The sequence below is a fragment of the Scomber japonicus genome, chromosome 3, assembly GCF_027409825.1.
Source record: "Scomber japonicus isolate fScoJap1 chromosome 3, fScoJap1.pri, whole genome shotgun sequence".
Classification (NCBI taxonomy): Eukaryota; Metazoa; Chordata; class Actinopteri; order Scombriformes; family Scombridae; genus Scomber; species Scomber japonicus.
The window spans coordinates 29,659,879-29,675,044 of record NC_070580.1 but is presented as its reverse complement, the minus strand read 5'-3'; the positions used below and the strand labels follow the sequence as shown (position 1 = coordinate 29,675,044).

At 37.2% G+C, this 15,166-nt stretch overlaps 1 protein-coding gene across 1 annotated transcript; it reads left to right on the top strand.

The window, feature by feature from the left end:
• Positions 1 to 6,455: 6,455 nt before the first annotated feature.
• agtrap (angiotensin II receptor-associated protein) lies at positions 6,456 to 14,912 on the top strand. Its single transcript, XM_053316564.1, has 5 exons — positions 6,456 to 6,497; positions 7,720 to 7,754; positions 8,004 to 8,112; positions 9,230 to 9,437; positions 13,793 to 14,912. The coding sequence occupies exons 1-5, from the start codon at positions 6,471 to 6,473 to the stop codon at positions 13,912 to 13,914; spliced, it is 501 nt and encodes a 166-aa protein (XP_053172539.1). The 5' UTR covers positions 6,456 to 6,470; the 3' UTR covers positions 13,915 to 14,912.
• Positions 14,913 to 15,166: the final 254 nt, after the last annotated feature.

Here is a 15,166-nt window from a genome sequence, read left to right as displayed (position 1 = left end):
ACGTGTCACTCTTTTCAATCCAACAAGTTGCCATCTTTAAGCACTTATTTTTTAAATTTAGAATCAGTCTGAATTTGGGTTTGTTCATTCCAGTATCACTGAAAAAGTATTGTTTACATGTGTTGAAGTAAAACAGAAAGAGGGGCTTTCCAAAACTCACTCAATCCATATTAACCATTTAATTTAGTCACTTTGTTTTTTACTTTAAAATTGGTAGAAAAGATTCACCTGGCTGGCGACACATCACTGAATAAAATTTGTAAACATCTTCTTGTTAATACTTGTATTAATACTCACCACAATGATGGTTAGTATGGATTTAGTTTCATATTGAGCACTCAGTGTGAGGTTTGGAAAGCTTTTCTTTAAATGTTTCTCACAGTCTCTCCTGCATTTAATTGTCTCTGTCTTGCTGATTTGAGTCAAACAATGTTCGCAAATAGTTTTTAGTATTTGTTCCATGTGCTTTGAGTCCCAGACAGGAGACTTTTACTGCTTCAGGATCATTCAGATTGAGTGAAGTAAACTGTCACTAACAGAAATTACACATAAATACTTTCTGTGATTGTATGAACTTTGTTTCCTGGCACCATGTCCATCCAAACAAATGCTAGAAATCATCTGTGAATGCAGTTTGAACCAGACTCTCCTGACTTGTAAATATAAATGTGTTTAAAATTGCCAACAGCTTTTTTTTTTAAATTGATACCACTACTCTTCAAATGTACTTAACTGTAGTATGATAAACAAAGATGCTTGTCTAACCATCCTTTTACATGTCTTAATATATGTTTTATTTATACTGTACTTAAACACATGTTTGTCTATATATGGTGTTTTTCTGCCTTTTTTGTTTTCATGATTAAACTCTTACTAGGATAATCATTTTATTGTGTAAACCTGCCTTTATTTAGAAACACTGATCTTCACCTTTGTTAGGCATTAGCATGAATTACTCTTTTTTACAATCTGAATTTCAGTCCTTAAAAAGTCAACATGCACAGATGCTATTGTGCCAATATAGTATATTGACAAATGACCACACTATTGTAATGTATAATCATAATGGGGGCATGACCTGATGACTTTATTTTGTCTGTGCAGTCATCACAGTGTAGATGCAGTCTAGCAGCAGGTCACATTGGACAGATCTTGCCCCGTCCTTATGTTTTATTGGAGCTGTCTGATGGGAAAACTCAAACTCAAGACCATAACCATTTGAGGGCAGTGTTGAAAGAGGTATTACGATCCTTTACTTAAGTAAAACTATACCAGTACAACCATGAAAAAATACTCTGTTACATCCAGTGCAACATTTCAAAGCCTGATTAAACCTACTTAGGTAAAAGTACTGAAGTATTATCAGCAAAATGAACCAACAGTATTAAAATTCAAAGAAAATTATTGATTGCTTCTGTTGTGAAATATTTATTTGGGTGTAACCAGCTCTTGAAATAAAACTAAGAGGTTTAGAGGGGAAAGCACTTTTGATGCAACTACTATCAACTCATATAGACATTTAAAACTTCACAAGGGAACCCTGCTAGATCCTGATTTTTTGGTGTGTGGCTGGAGAAGGTAAATGAGCTGCTGTTTTGACGAAGCATAGGAACTTTAATGACTTATTTTTCACACATCTGAAATCATGAAACTGGTATTACAAGGATGTACATGACCTTTTCTCAGAATTGATTTTGTCACATGAAACATTTCCAAAAACAGGATCCTTTCTTGGAAAATTTGAATTTTTGAATCATTAGTATAAGGCGTCATCTATCTCGATGAAATGGACACTGCAAATTTGAAGCTCATTATCCCCCAACCACTCTGAACTGTGCGAGAACCTCTTAATGCAAAGCTTACGACACATTAGAGTAAGTGCAAGCAATAACATTCAGCGTGTCTATGATCCGAACACACAAGCCTCTGAAAATCTATCCATATCAATATTTGATTAGCTGGAGAAAGTAACACTCATTTTTCTTTCCTAACCAGCAGCTCAGTTGGACTGTGATTGTGCCATCCTGATTTACGGCTGCAGAATAAAAGCAGCAGTGATGTATTTTTAATACTTACCTCTGACAGAGCGCTCTAGTGGAGTACACTGTTGGCTCATAGCCAGCAGAGTGATAGATTACACGCAGCTACATCCCGGCAGAGCTGCAGCTTCACATCAACAGCACCGTAAAGGCACTTCTACCTTTCTTGTGCTTTTCTTTAAGTAATTAATTACCAAAGTTGCTATCCTAATCTAACTTTTCAAGATTAGGGCACTCTCTTAAGGACGCAGGTACAACAGTGAGAACAATTTACATATGAGTAAACAAAGCTGGGAGAAATGTTGCAGTCTCTCTACAGCTTCAGAGACAATAAAAACAACAAACCCATAAACCATTTGATGAAAAGGAAATTGGACATTAAAAATAGATATAATGTTTATAAATGACATGTGGAAGATGGATATTGAACATAATCTTTGCAGCATTTATGAGTCTGTCAATCATTTGTGAAGTCTGTCACTGCAGGTTAGGACATAAAAGGGATTGTTTATTTGTAATTACATTAGTTTCTCCTTGAATTGCTTTTCCTTTGATGGTTAAAGTCATTATGACTCAAATTAAATAAATGTCCATCTGTCACACCCCGATCTAATTTTGACACACATACGTACAAACGCAGACTATTACGGCTGCTAAATTAGTCTCTGATTTATTTGAAAGGATAAATACTTCAATCAGGGAGAAAAGTCTTGAATCATGTGCTGTCAAAGGGGTCAGAGGTCACCTGGAGGTCAGGGTTCGCATCGATTTTCGAGCGCAGTAGCCATCTGCCATGCTTGAGTCATACACCATGGCTCATCTCCTTTAAGAAATAAGTGGACAGAAAGTGAAAAGGGATGTGTCAGAGTGTGTCTGATTGTAGAAAGGGGGAAAAAAATCACCAAGAGTGCATTTCACATTAGCATTTTAAAGACTTGGTTGTTGCCCATTTCCACGGTGACTTACAGTGAGTTCAAGAATTAAATGTGCTTAAATCTCAAGACTGACACCATTTTGAATAAGCAATTGTGAGCGGGGCTGTCACAGTACCGAGACGTGACTAATATTTCATGATTTTATGCATGTAGAACAGTGAACAGTGGCCCAAAACAAAAGGAAAGTAGAAAAAAGTCGGGTACTTTATATGTTTAGATTCCTATCCATTATTCAGTACCATTATGGAGGCATCTGATTGGTATGAAAAGAAATTGTAATGCTGCAGCACGACAAAGACCCCAAAATAAAAGTCCTGCAACAGTTGGTATGGCCCCCAAAGACCATGGAGTCAGTCTGTGTTACATGAAGACACAGAAGCAACTGAGAGAGCGTCAATCTACAGAAAAACTGTGGCAACTTCTCCAAAATGCTTAAAACAACCAATCTGCCAAGTAAAAGTACCTTGAAAAACTGTGTGAAAGTGTACTGAGGAGAATTGGTGTTTTAAAGGCAAAGCGTGGTCATAGCAATTTGTATAAACTTTATGTATAAACTTCATAGCAATTCACGTTATAGCAATTTGTATAAACTTAATTGATTAATAAAAACTTAGGCTACTTCAGTCCCCAAAAACTTTGCACTGTATTGTACAGTATAGGTATATAGATAGGTATTGTTATTTCAACATATTTGTATCCTATATGTTGATATAAACAGGAGTATGAATGTTAATAATAATAATGTTAATAGAAAAATATAATAATTCAAGATCAGCCTATTGCATTTTTCCAGAGCTCTCAAACACATCTCATTGTCCTCATTGGCACATGTGGAGTTTGTAGAGTTGTCAGGGAGACGGCTCAGTTGCCAAAATGTGTCCTAAGGAAAAACTTCTATTCTTATTCATTTCATTATATCTTTAATGAAGTGAAGTATCTACTCTCTCTGTACTATTTGACTGTATAAATGTGTTAATCTGATGAATGAATTAATGAAATCTCAAAAGCTGCAGATTCCATATGCACCAGTCCTGAGCCTTTTCACACAGAAAAACTTTCCATACAGTTCTGATTTAATTGAAAACGTGGGTCTTATTTTTACAGTTTTCACCATCAGTCCTATCGATAATGAGGTGCTGAGCTCTGTCTGATTGTCTAGCTGAGTTGTTGCAATGTTGCTGTGTTTCCAGATCCAAGCTATTTGATTTTGATTGTGGCTCAAGACAAAAGGTGAATGGGTCTCTAGAAATCAATAGCAGTCATCCTCTGGGGACTATGAATCCATACTGAATTTCATGGTAATCTAAGCTTTAGTTGTTGAAATACAGTAATTTGCTTGGAACCAACAAAGAATTGAAAGTGTAGGAGAAAAGTCTTTTAGAAACTTTACCTGCCAAAGTCAACAAAATGCACCATCACTGCAGAACATCAGTCTGAAAAGGATTAAGATTCGGTTTGATCTACTGTGAGTGAAGTCTAAGTCAATGAATGTCAATCTGTATGTGTAACCAACCAATACGTTTCCTAACCTTAACATAACTATACCCTTAATGCTACGATCCATGTCTGTTCAGGCTGCTGGTACTGTATCTGTTGGTCTTTTGATTGCTGAAATATATCAACAGATTTATGATTGATTTTTATTGGCATGAAGTTTTAAAGAATAAAGACATTCATGAGATTCATTCCCCTGAGTTTTGTTCTGAGGTTTACATATGTGGATTTGAGCAAAATATCAAAATGATAGTTATTGGATACCATGAAATTATAAGCAGAGTAGGGGTTTCTGGTACAACTTCACCTATACTTCCAAAGTACACAGAGAAGGGAAAATAGTCCAAAGAGGTCAAAACACCAGCAACATTTAGGTTTATGGAACAACTTTATTGTTAGACCAACACGTTTTGGGTTGTTGCCTTCATTAAGGTCTCTGATGAAGGCCACAAGCCAAACCCAGGTCTAACAATAAAGTTGTTCCAGATAGATTACTTTATTAAAATATTAAAATGTCAAAGCAGTAATACATGGCACAAAGACAACAAACATAGAAATCACATAAAATACCTAAGAATACATAGAAACACCCTCCCACCATCAGCATTGGTCTCTGATGAAGGCCACAAGCCACACTCAGGTCTAACAATAAAGTTGTTCTTTATAGATTACTTTATTAATGCCTGAGGGGAAATTTAAAATATCAAGGCAGCAATACATGGCACAAAGACAACAAATAGAAATCACAAAAAATAACTAAGAATACATAGAAACACCCTCCCACCCTCAGCATTGGTCTCTGATGAAGGCCACAAGCCACACTCAGGTCTAACAATAAAGTTGTTCTACATACACTTGTTTCTGGAGTTTGACCTTTTTATACCAAGCAATGTAGTTTAAACATCCATGTTCCCTTCATAAACTTTGGTTATATGAACTTTTCATCTAGCACAGGTAAAACTTTATATTTGTCCAATACTTTCATAATTTATGGCATGACATTCACAGCCTCAGCTCTACTTTGACTTTAATGCTAATTTGTAACTGTTAGCATGCTAATATGCTACACGAGATGGTGAAAATGACAAATATTATACCTGTTAGCATGTTAACATTGTTAATGTGAGCATGTTGCGTGCTGAGATTAGGATTGAGTTGAAAGCAACGTTGTGCCTGAGTACATTATGAAGCTGGTTACCAACATATATTTTGTTTAGCACTAGAGATGTAGTGCTGCATGGTCTACATATTATTTTATAAATGTTTCTGACTGAAATTGTTCAAGCTACAGTCTACATGATTAATTTAAACATATTGGTGCTTGTATCGCACTTCAAAAGTCCCTGCTGGATAAATTCTTGTCTTCAGTCACATTTTAAATCATCAGACTGCTGCTGGCACAAATCTACAGCCTTTACAACCGTCACTAATTGTGTTGCATGCCATGTTATTTTGTTTGAGTGACAAGTAAAAAATGTAATGGTAAAATACTAAATTTAAATTATTTACATTTTTAATTTTTACATTTTTTTAATATACATATATATATATATATATATATTTCAATTATTTTATCTGTAAGCTGAACCGAGCAGAGTTTTTATTATTTTATAATGTTCAAACGGACATGCTACATTCCTGATCATTCATAGCAAACCACTGGAGGGACACCGCACTCACTGAAGGCTGCAAATTAAAAAAAAAAAAAACACACACACAACTGTGACCAATGCTGATGCTCATGTGGTTTCCTTTTTTCTGAAGGGTTGAAAGCAGGAGGTGGAGGAGGAGGAGGAGGGTGTGTGGTGAGGGTGTGAGTCACATGGGAAACAGTCAGGCTGCTGTCACATGGTTTGTGTTTGCAGGCTGAGCAGAGGGGAGGAGGAGTTTTGCACAGAAGTTTGTGTAAGAGAAAAACCTGCAGTTTTTTTCATGTAGCCCTCAACAAGTTGAAGCACTGAATCGGATCAAGGTAGAGCTGCTTTGTCCAAACAGCCTCATTATGGAAATCCCTGCCATAAATCTAAAGGTGAGGTTTGCTGTTTACTTCATTGTGATATTGGAAGTGTTAATGATAGCCTGCCTTTGTAAAGTGTTCAACAAAGACCGGTGTTAAAGTTTGATGTTGATGTAAACTTTGTTACTCATTGGAAGTTCCTCTGTGAGTAATACCTGCTTCTTCTTGAGACACACATGACATTTGTACTTGTGATTTTTGTTAAGTGGTAAAAAGATGAAGAAGTTATTTAGCCCTCTAAAAGTTTGTGAAAGTGCACAGTGTGGTTTTCAGTGATGCGCAACAGAACTGTTGACAGCACCACATTATGAGAAATATCAACATATTAATGAATCTGCTATCAAAAAAATAAATGATCAAACAAAAGCTGAAATAGAGTCTACTTGGAACTAGACTAGTGGAAATAAAATGGCTCCATTATTCACCACATTAACCAATATCTTGTTAGTTGTTGATAATTGCGTCACTTGTTATGTGCAGGAACTGTGGCAGTAAATGTGATTTGAAACTAGAGATAGTGGTTTTGCTATGAGGAACAGGCTGAACGCATGTCTGTTGATAAAAGATTCCCACTGATGTCATATTGAAACCATCAAAGGAAACACCATTAAATTAAGTAATGTCATTTCCCCCCATATTTCTAAATATTAAAATTGTTCAAAATCACTCACTTTCAAAACTCAGAAACTTAAACTTTTAAAAGCAGAAAATTAAGAAATGTAAATGTACCTCAGAATGTGATTATCTGTGGAAAATTGTGCATGATTTGGGTAAAAATTCAAATCAGCAATCTGCGGAGCAATGAAATCAGCCATCCTGATGCAGCTTTGTATTTTATACACGATGAAAACTGATCAATCACTTAAAGTTTAGTTCAGAGGTGTCTTGATTTGTCGTTTTGTGATCTCACACAGACTGACTGAGGCTGCAACTATCAATTATTCTCATTATTTCACAGAATGAGTGACAGCTTCAAATGTCTTGTTTTATCCAACCAACTTAAAACTCATCAGAGATTCAATTATCAATGATATAAACAGAGAAATATAAAGTAGGAAATCTACACAATGAAGAAGCTGGAACCAGATAGTGTTTTGAATCTTTGGTCTCCAGATGATTGATCCAATTATCGGTGATTAATTTTCTTTCAATTGAATAATCATCTCATCTTAAGAAGTCTTTAACAATTCTAAATGTCTTTTTATTAACTCTTGTCTTTTGTTTTCTATCATAGGCCATAGTACTGGTTCACTGGCTGCTTACAGTATGGTGAGTGCGAGTGCAGTTTTTTTTCTTTTCTTCACAAACCTGAGGAATTTCTCTCCTCTTCTGGCACCTTACACACACACACACACACACACACACACACACACACACACACACACACACACACACACACATACACATGCTCACACAGAGATTGACTCAAAGTCTTGATTCAGGCTTTAGGTACTTATACACATCTATTTCCAAATACTTTATGTAATCAAACATTATTAAAATATGTGTTTGCTGCAGGGGATGCATGGCGTGGTTGCCCCCCTCCTTTGCTTGGGGGAACTTCACTGTTTTAGCCATCGGGGTCTGGGCCATTGCACAGAGGGACTCGATCGATGCCGTGCTCATGGTGAGTCCTCGCCTTGATTCCTTCACGCTTGCTGTAATTGTACCATCATGTGACACGTACAGGACTCTAAGGCACAGCACTGCGTATCCGTGCTAACCTATTTGTCTGTGGAATCTGGGACAATCTGTGAGCGTAGCTTTCAGAAAGATAGGCTTGTCTTAATTCAGCATGGAGTACAGTAGCTGTGCCTTTCACAGTGTGTCAGTTTGAAGCAGCAGATCACCACCCTGGCTGTGAAGATGTGTCACATGCCAGACAAATACACGACAGCTGAGGGTTTGGAGTGAGAAGGTAGCCACGGTTTCTTGCTCAATGACACTTTTGACAGTAATAGATTCTGTGAGTGTTGGATTGAAGCTGTGACAACTACTGCCATCAGGAAGGCTTTTGAGCTTTAAAGTCCAGTGTTACTTTTTAGTCCCTGAGTGAAGATCCTGGTGGACTGAGCTGAAAAACAGAGAGAAAAGAAAAGTTGAAAAAAAAAAAAACCAATATACATGATTCTTTGTGGTTCATAAAGCATCTATCTTCAAAGTCAAATCAACCACTCTCTTATTCAATCAGTTGTACAGGATCTGGAAGAAAGTCCTGCTTCCTCGTGTGCTGTGAAGCCTACTGCATGCTTTTTTTTTATTTTAACCATTAACTCCAATATCTGGAACGTGTTCAGTATATCTTTTCAAGTGTCAGCTAGTCACATATTTAAGTCACATTTCTGGCTTTTAAAGAATTATTTCTGATACCAATGACTGTCCTAGATCATCTGATAATGATACACATACAGTACAGTACACTTCAAAGAGTTGATCTTCATCAAGAAGTCAAAGGTGTTTTATATTCCTTACTTCTTCTTCACTGCCTGAAATTGTCAGTTTGACATTCTGGCAGTCAGTTTTTTACCCAGTGTGTGTACAGTAAGATTTTTCTCTCATTTCCCCTCAGAAAGCTGCGTTCTTCAGCACAGGGATTACTTTATTTTACACACACAGTACCATATGTTGCAAGGACTATACTGCATTTTCAATTGCTTACATATATAATAAGTTAAAAAGCCTAACATGCCATGTGTGTCCATTAAGACAAGCCATCTGTCTCTTTTTTTGTCTTTTCTCTTCAGTATCTCATGGGAATGACCGTGACGATATTGACAGACATCATTCATTTTGGGATCTATTACCCGTTGAATGACTATGCAGAGAGGGGACGTGATGTGTTTCGCTTCAGTGCAGGGATGGCCATCCTCAGTCTTCTGCTCAAACCTGCCTCCTGCTTCTTTGTCTACCAAATGTATCGGGAACGTGGAGGAGATTACAACGTCAACTTTGGTGAGTGGCCCCAGATGTTTTTCACTCATTCAAGTACAGTAATATAAGGTGATTGTGTGCCACTGAGAATGGTTATAAGGAAGAGTTCACACAATGCAGATTTTAGGTTGAGAGGCTTCCAAAAATAAGATTTGAACAGTGGAAAATGAGGCTAATAAATTGGAATTAATTCTCAGAAAATTAACTGAGCGTGATCTAATTTCATTTTGAGAAGCAGATGACACAAAAAAAATTGAACTCAGGGTTTTCAACTCACAAGATCACAGTCTGGTTTAATTATGAAGCAGTGAGAGATTTTTCTAAAATATCTCAGGTTTCCCACACCCCACAAAAAATGCATGAGTATGACCAAAGCTAAAGGTACAGTGTGATGCGTGTGTCCAAGGGCGCTTTGAGGCTCCCCTCTGTGTTGTTTTATGCTGTTTGTCATGAAAGGCCTACCAAGTGCAGCACAAACTGGGAAGACTCTGTGCTAAACCACTGGCAGATGATTCCACAGTCAAACTAATTAGTTACAGTCACAAGACTTTAAATGCAGTGAAATATCTGAGCTGCAGTTCGGCTGGGCAGGAAAATCATTTATCCACGAGTTGTTTATAACGTTTGTGTCTCATCTCGGCCACCAATTTGACTCAGGCTTATTCTGCATGAAGGAACATTATTGATCCATGTGAGCTGACGAACGTATGTCCTGGCATGATAGAAAATAGGTCAGGATGGATGTGATAATAAACATAGATAGAGTTTGTATTAGAGCAGCATGTTTGTCCACAGAAATAGAGATTTTGTGATGTTATTGACCGTTGTGTGTATAGTTCTCGCCTTGTGGGCAAACAAGTGATAAGTACACTTCTTCCATTGACTAGTCAGGAGATACTGAAGATGTGTTATTTGATTAGCGGTGTGTGTGGTCATTGATTTGTGGGCTTGGACTTGCTCTGCTGAGAGAGGCTCCATCAGAAATCCCACCGAGCTTTGACGTCTGCTGGACTCTTTAATCCCTCAAAATGTTGCTGATCTATCTGGATTAAGCAGAAGTGGTCGTATTCATCATTTGTTATGTGTGGTTTGATGGAAACAGGGAGGAGAATGGCTCCACATGGGGAGAGTGAGCTTTCCTTGTCCTCTTGTCCAAACACACCCAGTGGTTGCCTTTGTAAAAAAAACCACCAAATACAATGACACAAATAAACATGGCGGTGGGGGTATAAAGCTAAAAAAGACTAATTTTTACTATTAACTGTGATACAGCTTAAATAGTAATTGACACACTGGGAAAAGTAGTACAATTTCTCCTGCACTGTCATGAAGCACTGCAGTTGACAAAATACACGTCCTGATTTACATGTTTGAGAATAATTGAATATTGATGAATCACCACATACACACAGCAGGTGTGTCCATTAGACTGTGATTGACTGTGTAGCGACTGATGAATGTAGCTAATGCTGGTTTCACACAATGCACGTTTTAATTGCTGTCTGATTGCGTAGCTGGCATTAACATGGTTCCCTGCTGCACTCAGCACTCTGGGAACTAGAGGCAATCAGGTGCATCTGAGTGAATTGTTGATTCAGGTATCCACGGCTCCCTGTGCTTTTAATTGCCGGCCCTCGTCTGTCATTTAAATCCTATTGTGTTTGTGTATTTATTTTTTACTCGTATGTTTGCTTTTTATACAGTTATGGCTGCAACACTGAGAAATCACACATCATATTTTAGTAGTCGTAACTGGGCATGGCAGATACTGTCAGGCATTTGATTTGGCAGCATGCTGAAGCATTAAGCGTGGGGCTGTTGTAAGAGCGATAGTCCATAGGCTATATTTTAAAGTCACTTTATCTTTTTTTAGGCTTTTAGTGAAAACCACAACAGCAGAACTGTGAGGAATGGATTAAACTGTGTGTTTGGCCACTTCTAAAGCTTAAGAGTTAGCTTATCTAGGGCTGCAAATAAATGATTATTTTTATTATCACGTAATCCGTCAATTATTTTCTCAAGTTATCGGTTAATGAAACCTCATGTCTTCTTTAGTCACGACTAACACATATTTATGAAGCTGAAATCAGATTTTTTTTTAGTATTTCTTTCTTTAAAAACTACTCAAAACAAATCAATTATCAAAGTAGTAGCAGATGAATTTTCTGTCATTTGATTAATCGACTATTTTTTGCAACACTTTGGTCATCACTAGCATACTACTCACAAATGACTCTGTTCATGACTCACATCCACTGTGAGCTGTTAAAAAATGAAAGTCTGATTTTGTCTCTCTGTCAGAAATCATACACCCCATTGTTTCAAAAAATTACCAATAATTTTGAGATAAATCTTCTACCGTTATCATTATAAACATGAGCATGAATTGTGCTACAACAGAAAGCTCGACGTGCATAGCAACAGTAACTAAGAGGGGCAATAGTTTAGCAATTGAGCAGTTCTCAGTCATTATGAAACCTACATTTCCCTGTACTTTTTTCTTGCACGTCATTATTTGTAAACTCCCAGTTTTTCCTGCTTTTCATCACACTGCACTGTCATGTTTTTTGTCACTTTATTCCTGTCATGATTTCACCATTTGTCTTTTGTCCCTTTTTCTCTTCTCTTTTCTTCTCTTTTCTTTTCTTTTCTCCTCTTCTCTTCTCTTCTCTTCTCGTCTCTTCTCTTCTCTTCTCTTCTCTTCTCTTCTCTTCTCTTCTCTTCTCTTCTCTTCTCTTCTCTCCTCTCCTCTCCTCTCCTCTCCTCTCCTCTCCTCTCCTCTCCTCTCCTCTCCTCTCCTCTTCCTCTCCTCTTCCTCTTTTTCTTCTCCACTGCTGACCTCTCAGACTTTGAGACCTCTGTGGACAGTCGATGCACCACGGATAGTGCTGACAGTGCCTTTATTGGCCGCCGCTATTGATTCCTGCCCTCTTCCTTTTTCACTGTTTCCCTACTCCAATCATCCTCTTCCATCTCCTTCCATGCAGGAAGTAAGATTACAAATCAGGCTGCAGGACAAAAAAAGAATACTTTTTTTTCTTGACTTTTCTTTCCTAATTATTAATTTTTTAATGTTTTTTGTCCATCTTCCTCTTTGTATTATGTGCATCTGCCTTTTCATCTTGTCTGCTCCATCACTTCTCATGACCTTTCTTATAGCTCTGTTTGCCAGCACTGTATGTTTGTATTCATGTCTGTTGTATTATATGTGTTTTATATGTTTCTGCAACTTTGCATCCATGTATTATTCATAGTTTTATTCTCCAGACACCTCATTTGGGTGTGTGTGCCTCCTTTTTCTTGCATATATTTAAGGCAGCACTGCCTGATGGTGCACATCCTCAAATGAACCTAATTAAAGTCAATAAAATGTTGACTCATAATAGACAGTGACTGTGACATGTTTGTATGCTTAGGCAGCATTTTATACTTAGAAAAAGACATGATTTAAAGTTTGCTGACGTCAACATATCTCATTCCTTTAGAGTTATATTTTTATGCTTTTAAATAAAATGTAATATATACCACAATTGCATGAGTAAAACTTTTTTTTCTTCTTCAAATATTCCAAATTCTCTGCAATGAGAATAACAGTATAAATTAACATTAGATGTTAATCACAGTAATGGGACCCTGGGCCATGCAGAGGTAAGACTGTGGAGGTTTTTGAAATTTCAAAAACGTGTGATTTGTATTCTAGTCATGACAGAGTCGAGGTTGTTTATTATACGGCATCTTTGAGAGCCCCTTCAGACATTTCAGATGTATTATGTCAGTATACTGCCTTTATAGAATTAATTATAAAGTATATGTGAGGTATAGTGCATCCAGGAGCTGTGTGTGTGAGCAGGTTGTCAGTGTAAACCCATCTAATGATTATGGATTACTTGTTTGTTTAGACTCACACTCCAGTCTCAGATTGTGGGTAATGGTTTGTTCCTGTGGCCAAACTGTCCTCAAACTACAGATGTGGATGTAAAGTTCACTGTCAGAGTGATGAAATGAGAGGAATTTAAGCACCACTCCGATAGCTGGTTTGAATGTAATTTTCTTTTTTCTCAATCCAGTGTTCATCAGTGGCAGCGTGTGCTTTACTTTATGTTGACAGTTTCCAACAGTATAATCATTATTTATCCAAAGGTGGCCAGATGCTCCAGTCAAGATAACAAATCTACCCAATAGTATCATAAATCTTTGTAAGAGAAATCAGTGTGAAAAACCATTTGAGGAAGTTTTTTTTTAATTTCTTCTTTGCATGAATATATCAACAATAGGTGGTGCTCCATAAACAGGGGCCTTGATTAGATATGATCATGAATCATACATTTGCATGACAGGGGTTGTGTTTGTTAAAGACTTCTGGCTTGTCTCTGCAGGTTTCCCCTCTGTGGCACGAAACAGAGAGGCCTACCAGTCCATTGACCAGCAGGATGAGTCTTCCAGTCCAGCAAACCCCTTCAACCAGGCCCAGGACAGCAAACCAGTCCGCACTTACTGAGAGAGCCAGGCGGTGAACAATGCAGTGTTTTCCTCTGACTTTTTATGCAGCAGTACAGTGCTTAGGGGCAATTTTAAAATCAATTTCACATCGCTCCTTGTGTTTTGTACAGTTAGTTTGCTGCAAATTGCAGCACTGAAAACAAATTGAACAGTATTATGATGGTAAATCACAAACTCTGTTTGGCTTTTTAGAGTGAAATGTGGTGTAATCAAATCTATTTTAATGCCATATTTGCTCCAAAGGTGGCAACATTTTTTGCTGAGCTGGCACATCACTGCTGAATAAATACAGAGGAAATGCTGTTCTACCACTCCATGCTGTGTTACTGTTGTCGCCACCTACTATTTTTAGTAGAGAGGTGTTGAATGGAACTGTTGTTTCTATGGCAGTTTTGTCAGTTTATGTTTTTCCAAGTTAGTCATTTTACAAATGTGTCACTTACAGACATGAAGAGTTTTGTCCCTTTCTCTTTGTGTTCTGTAAAGCTACTTGCTCCTTGTATGTAATTATTAGTTTCCAATTAGTTTTTGCTTTAAGGCACTGTAATGCTTAAAGCACAGGTCAGTTTTATACACAAGAGAACTGAAAGGAATGTCAGTGTCATGCTGTAGACGCTACTTTGTGTCTTTGTACGTTTTCATCTTATTAGAGCTGTGAAATCTTTTGACTGAGTTGAAAACATTATGACCAAAATCAAGCAAGAACTTTATGGTACCTTTTATAGCTTGATGTTGATCTATGCAAAGTAATTATTAAGATGACTGTTACATCTGGCACTGATCCAGTAAAGAGCAATTCATTGTGTAGATAAAATTATTTTCTCTCAATTAAAGCCATTTTAAATTTGTCATTTTTATACTTATTGTCAATTTAAGAGAAGGGCCTATAGGCTGTCATAAATACATAATGTTCCTACTGTAAAACCTGTTTAAATAAATAGACAGACCACATGTTGTAGCTGTCGAACTGCTCCTACTGTATAAAGACAGGGGACATGAAGCATGGCAGTTTTTCACATTAAAAATGTTAAATGAAGGGTTTTAAACCTTGAAATGTTCATATTTGTAGCAGCACATTATTCATTCAGCACTGAATGAAGTGTTAATCTGCAAATTACAAAACCGTGATAGTGGTTAGAGTGCAAGGTAAGAGGACGTTGTGCCTACAGACTTATAAGTTCTCTCAGTCAGTTCTCTTTTGAAAATGTTACAAGTTTGAAGTTCCTGTTTTGAAATCACAATAACCTTTG

Coding starts and splice junctions, on each gene's coding strand:
- agtrap (XM_053316564.1), top strand. CDS start 6,471: ATGGAAATCCCTGCCATAAATCTAAAG. Junction 6,498..7,719: donor TCCCTGCCATAAATCTAAAG/GTGAGGTTTGCT, acceptor TTTCTATCATAG/GCCATAGTACTGGTTCACTG. Junction 8,113..9,229: donor CGATCGATGCCGTGCTCATG/GTGAGTCCTCGC, acceptor TTTTCTCTTCAG/TATCTCATGGGAATGACCGT.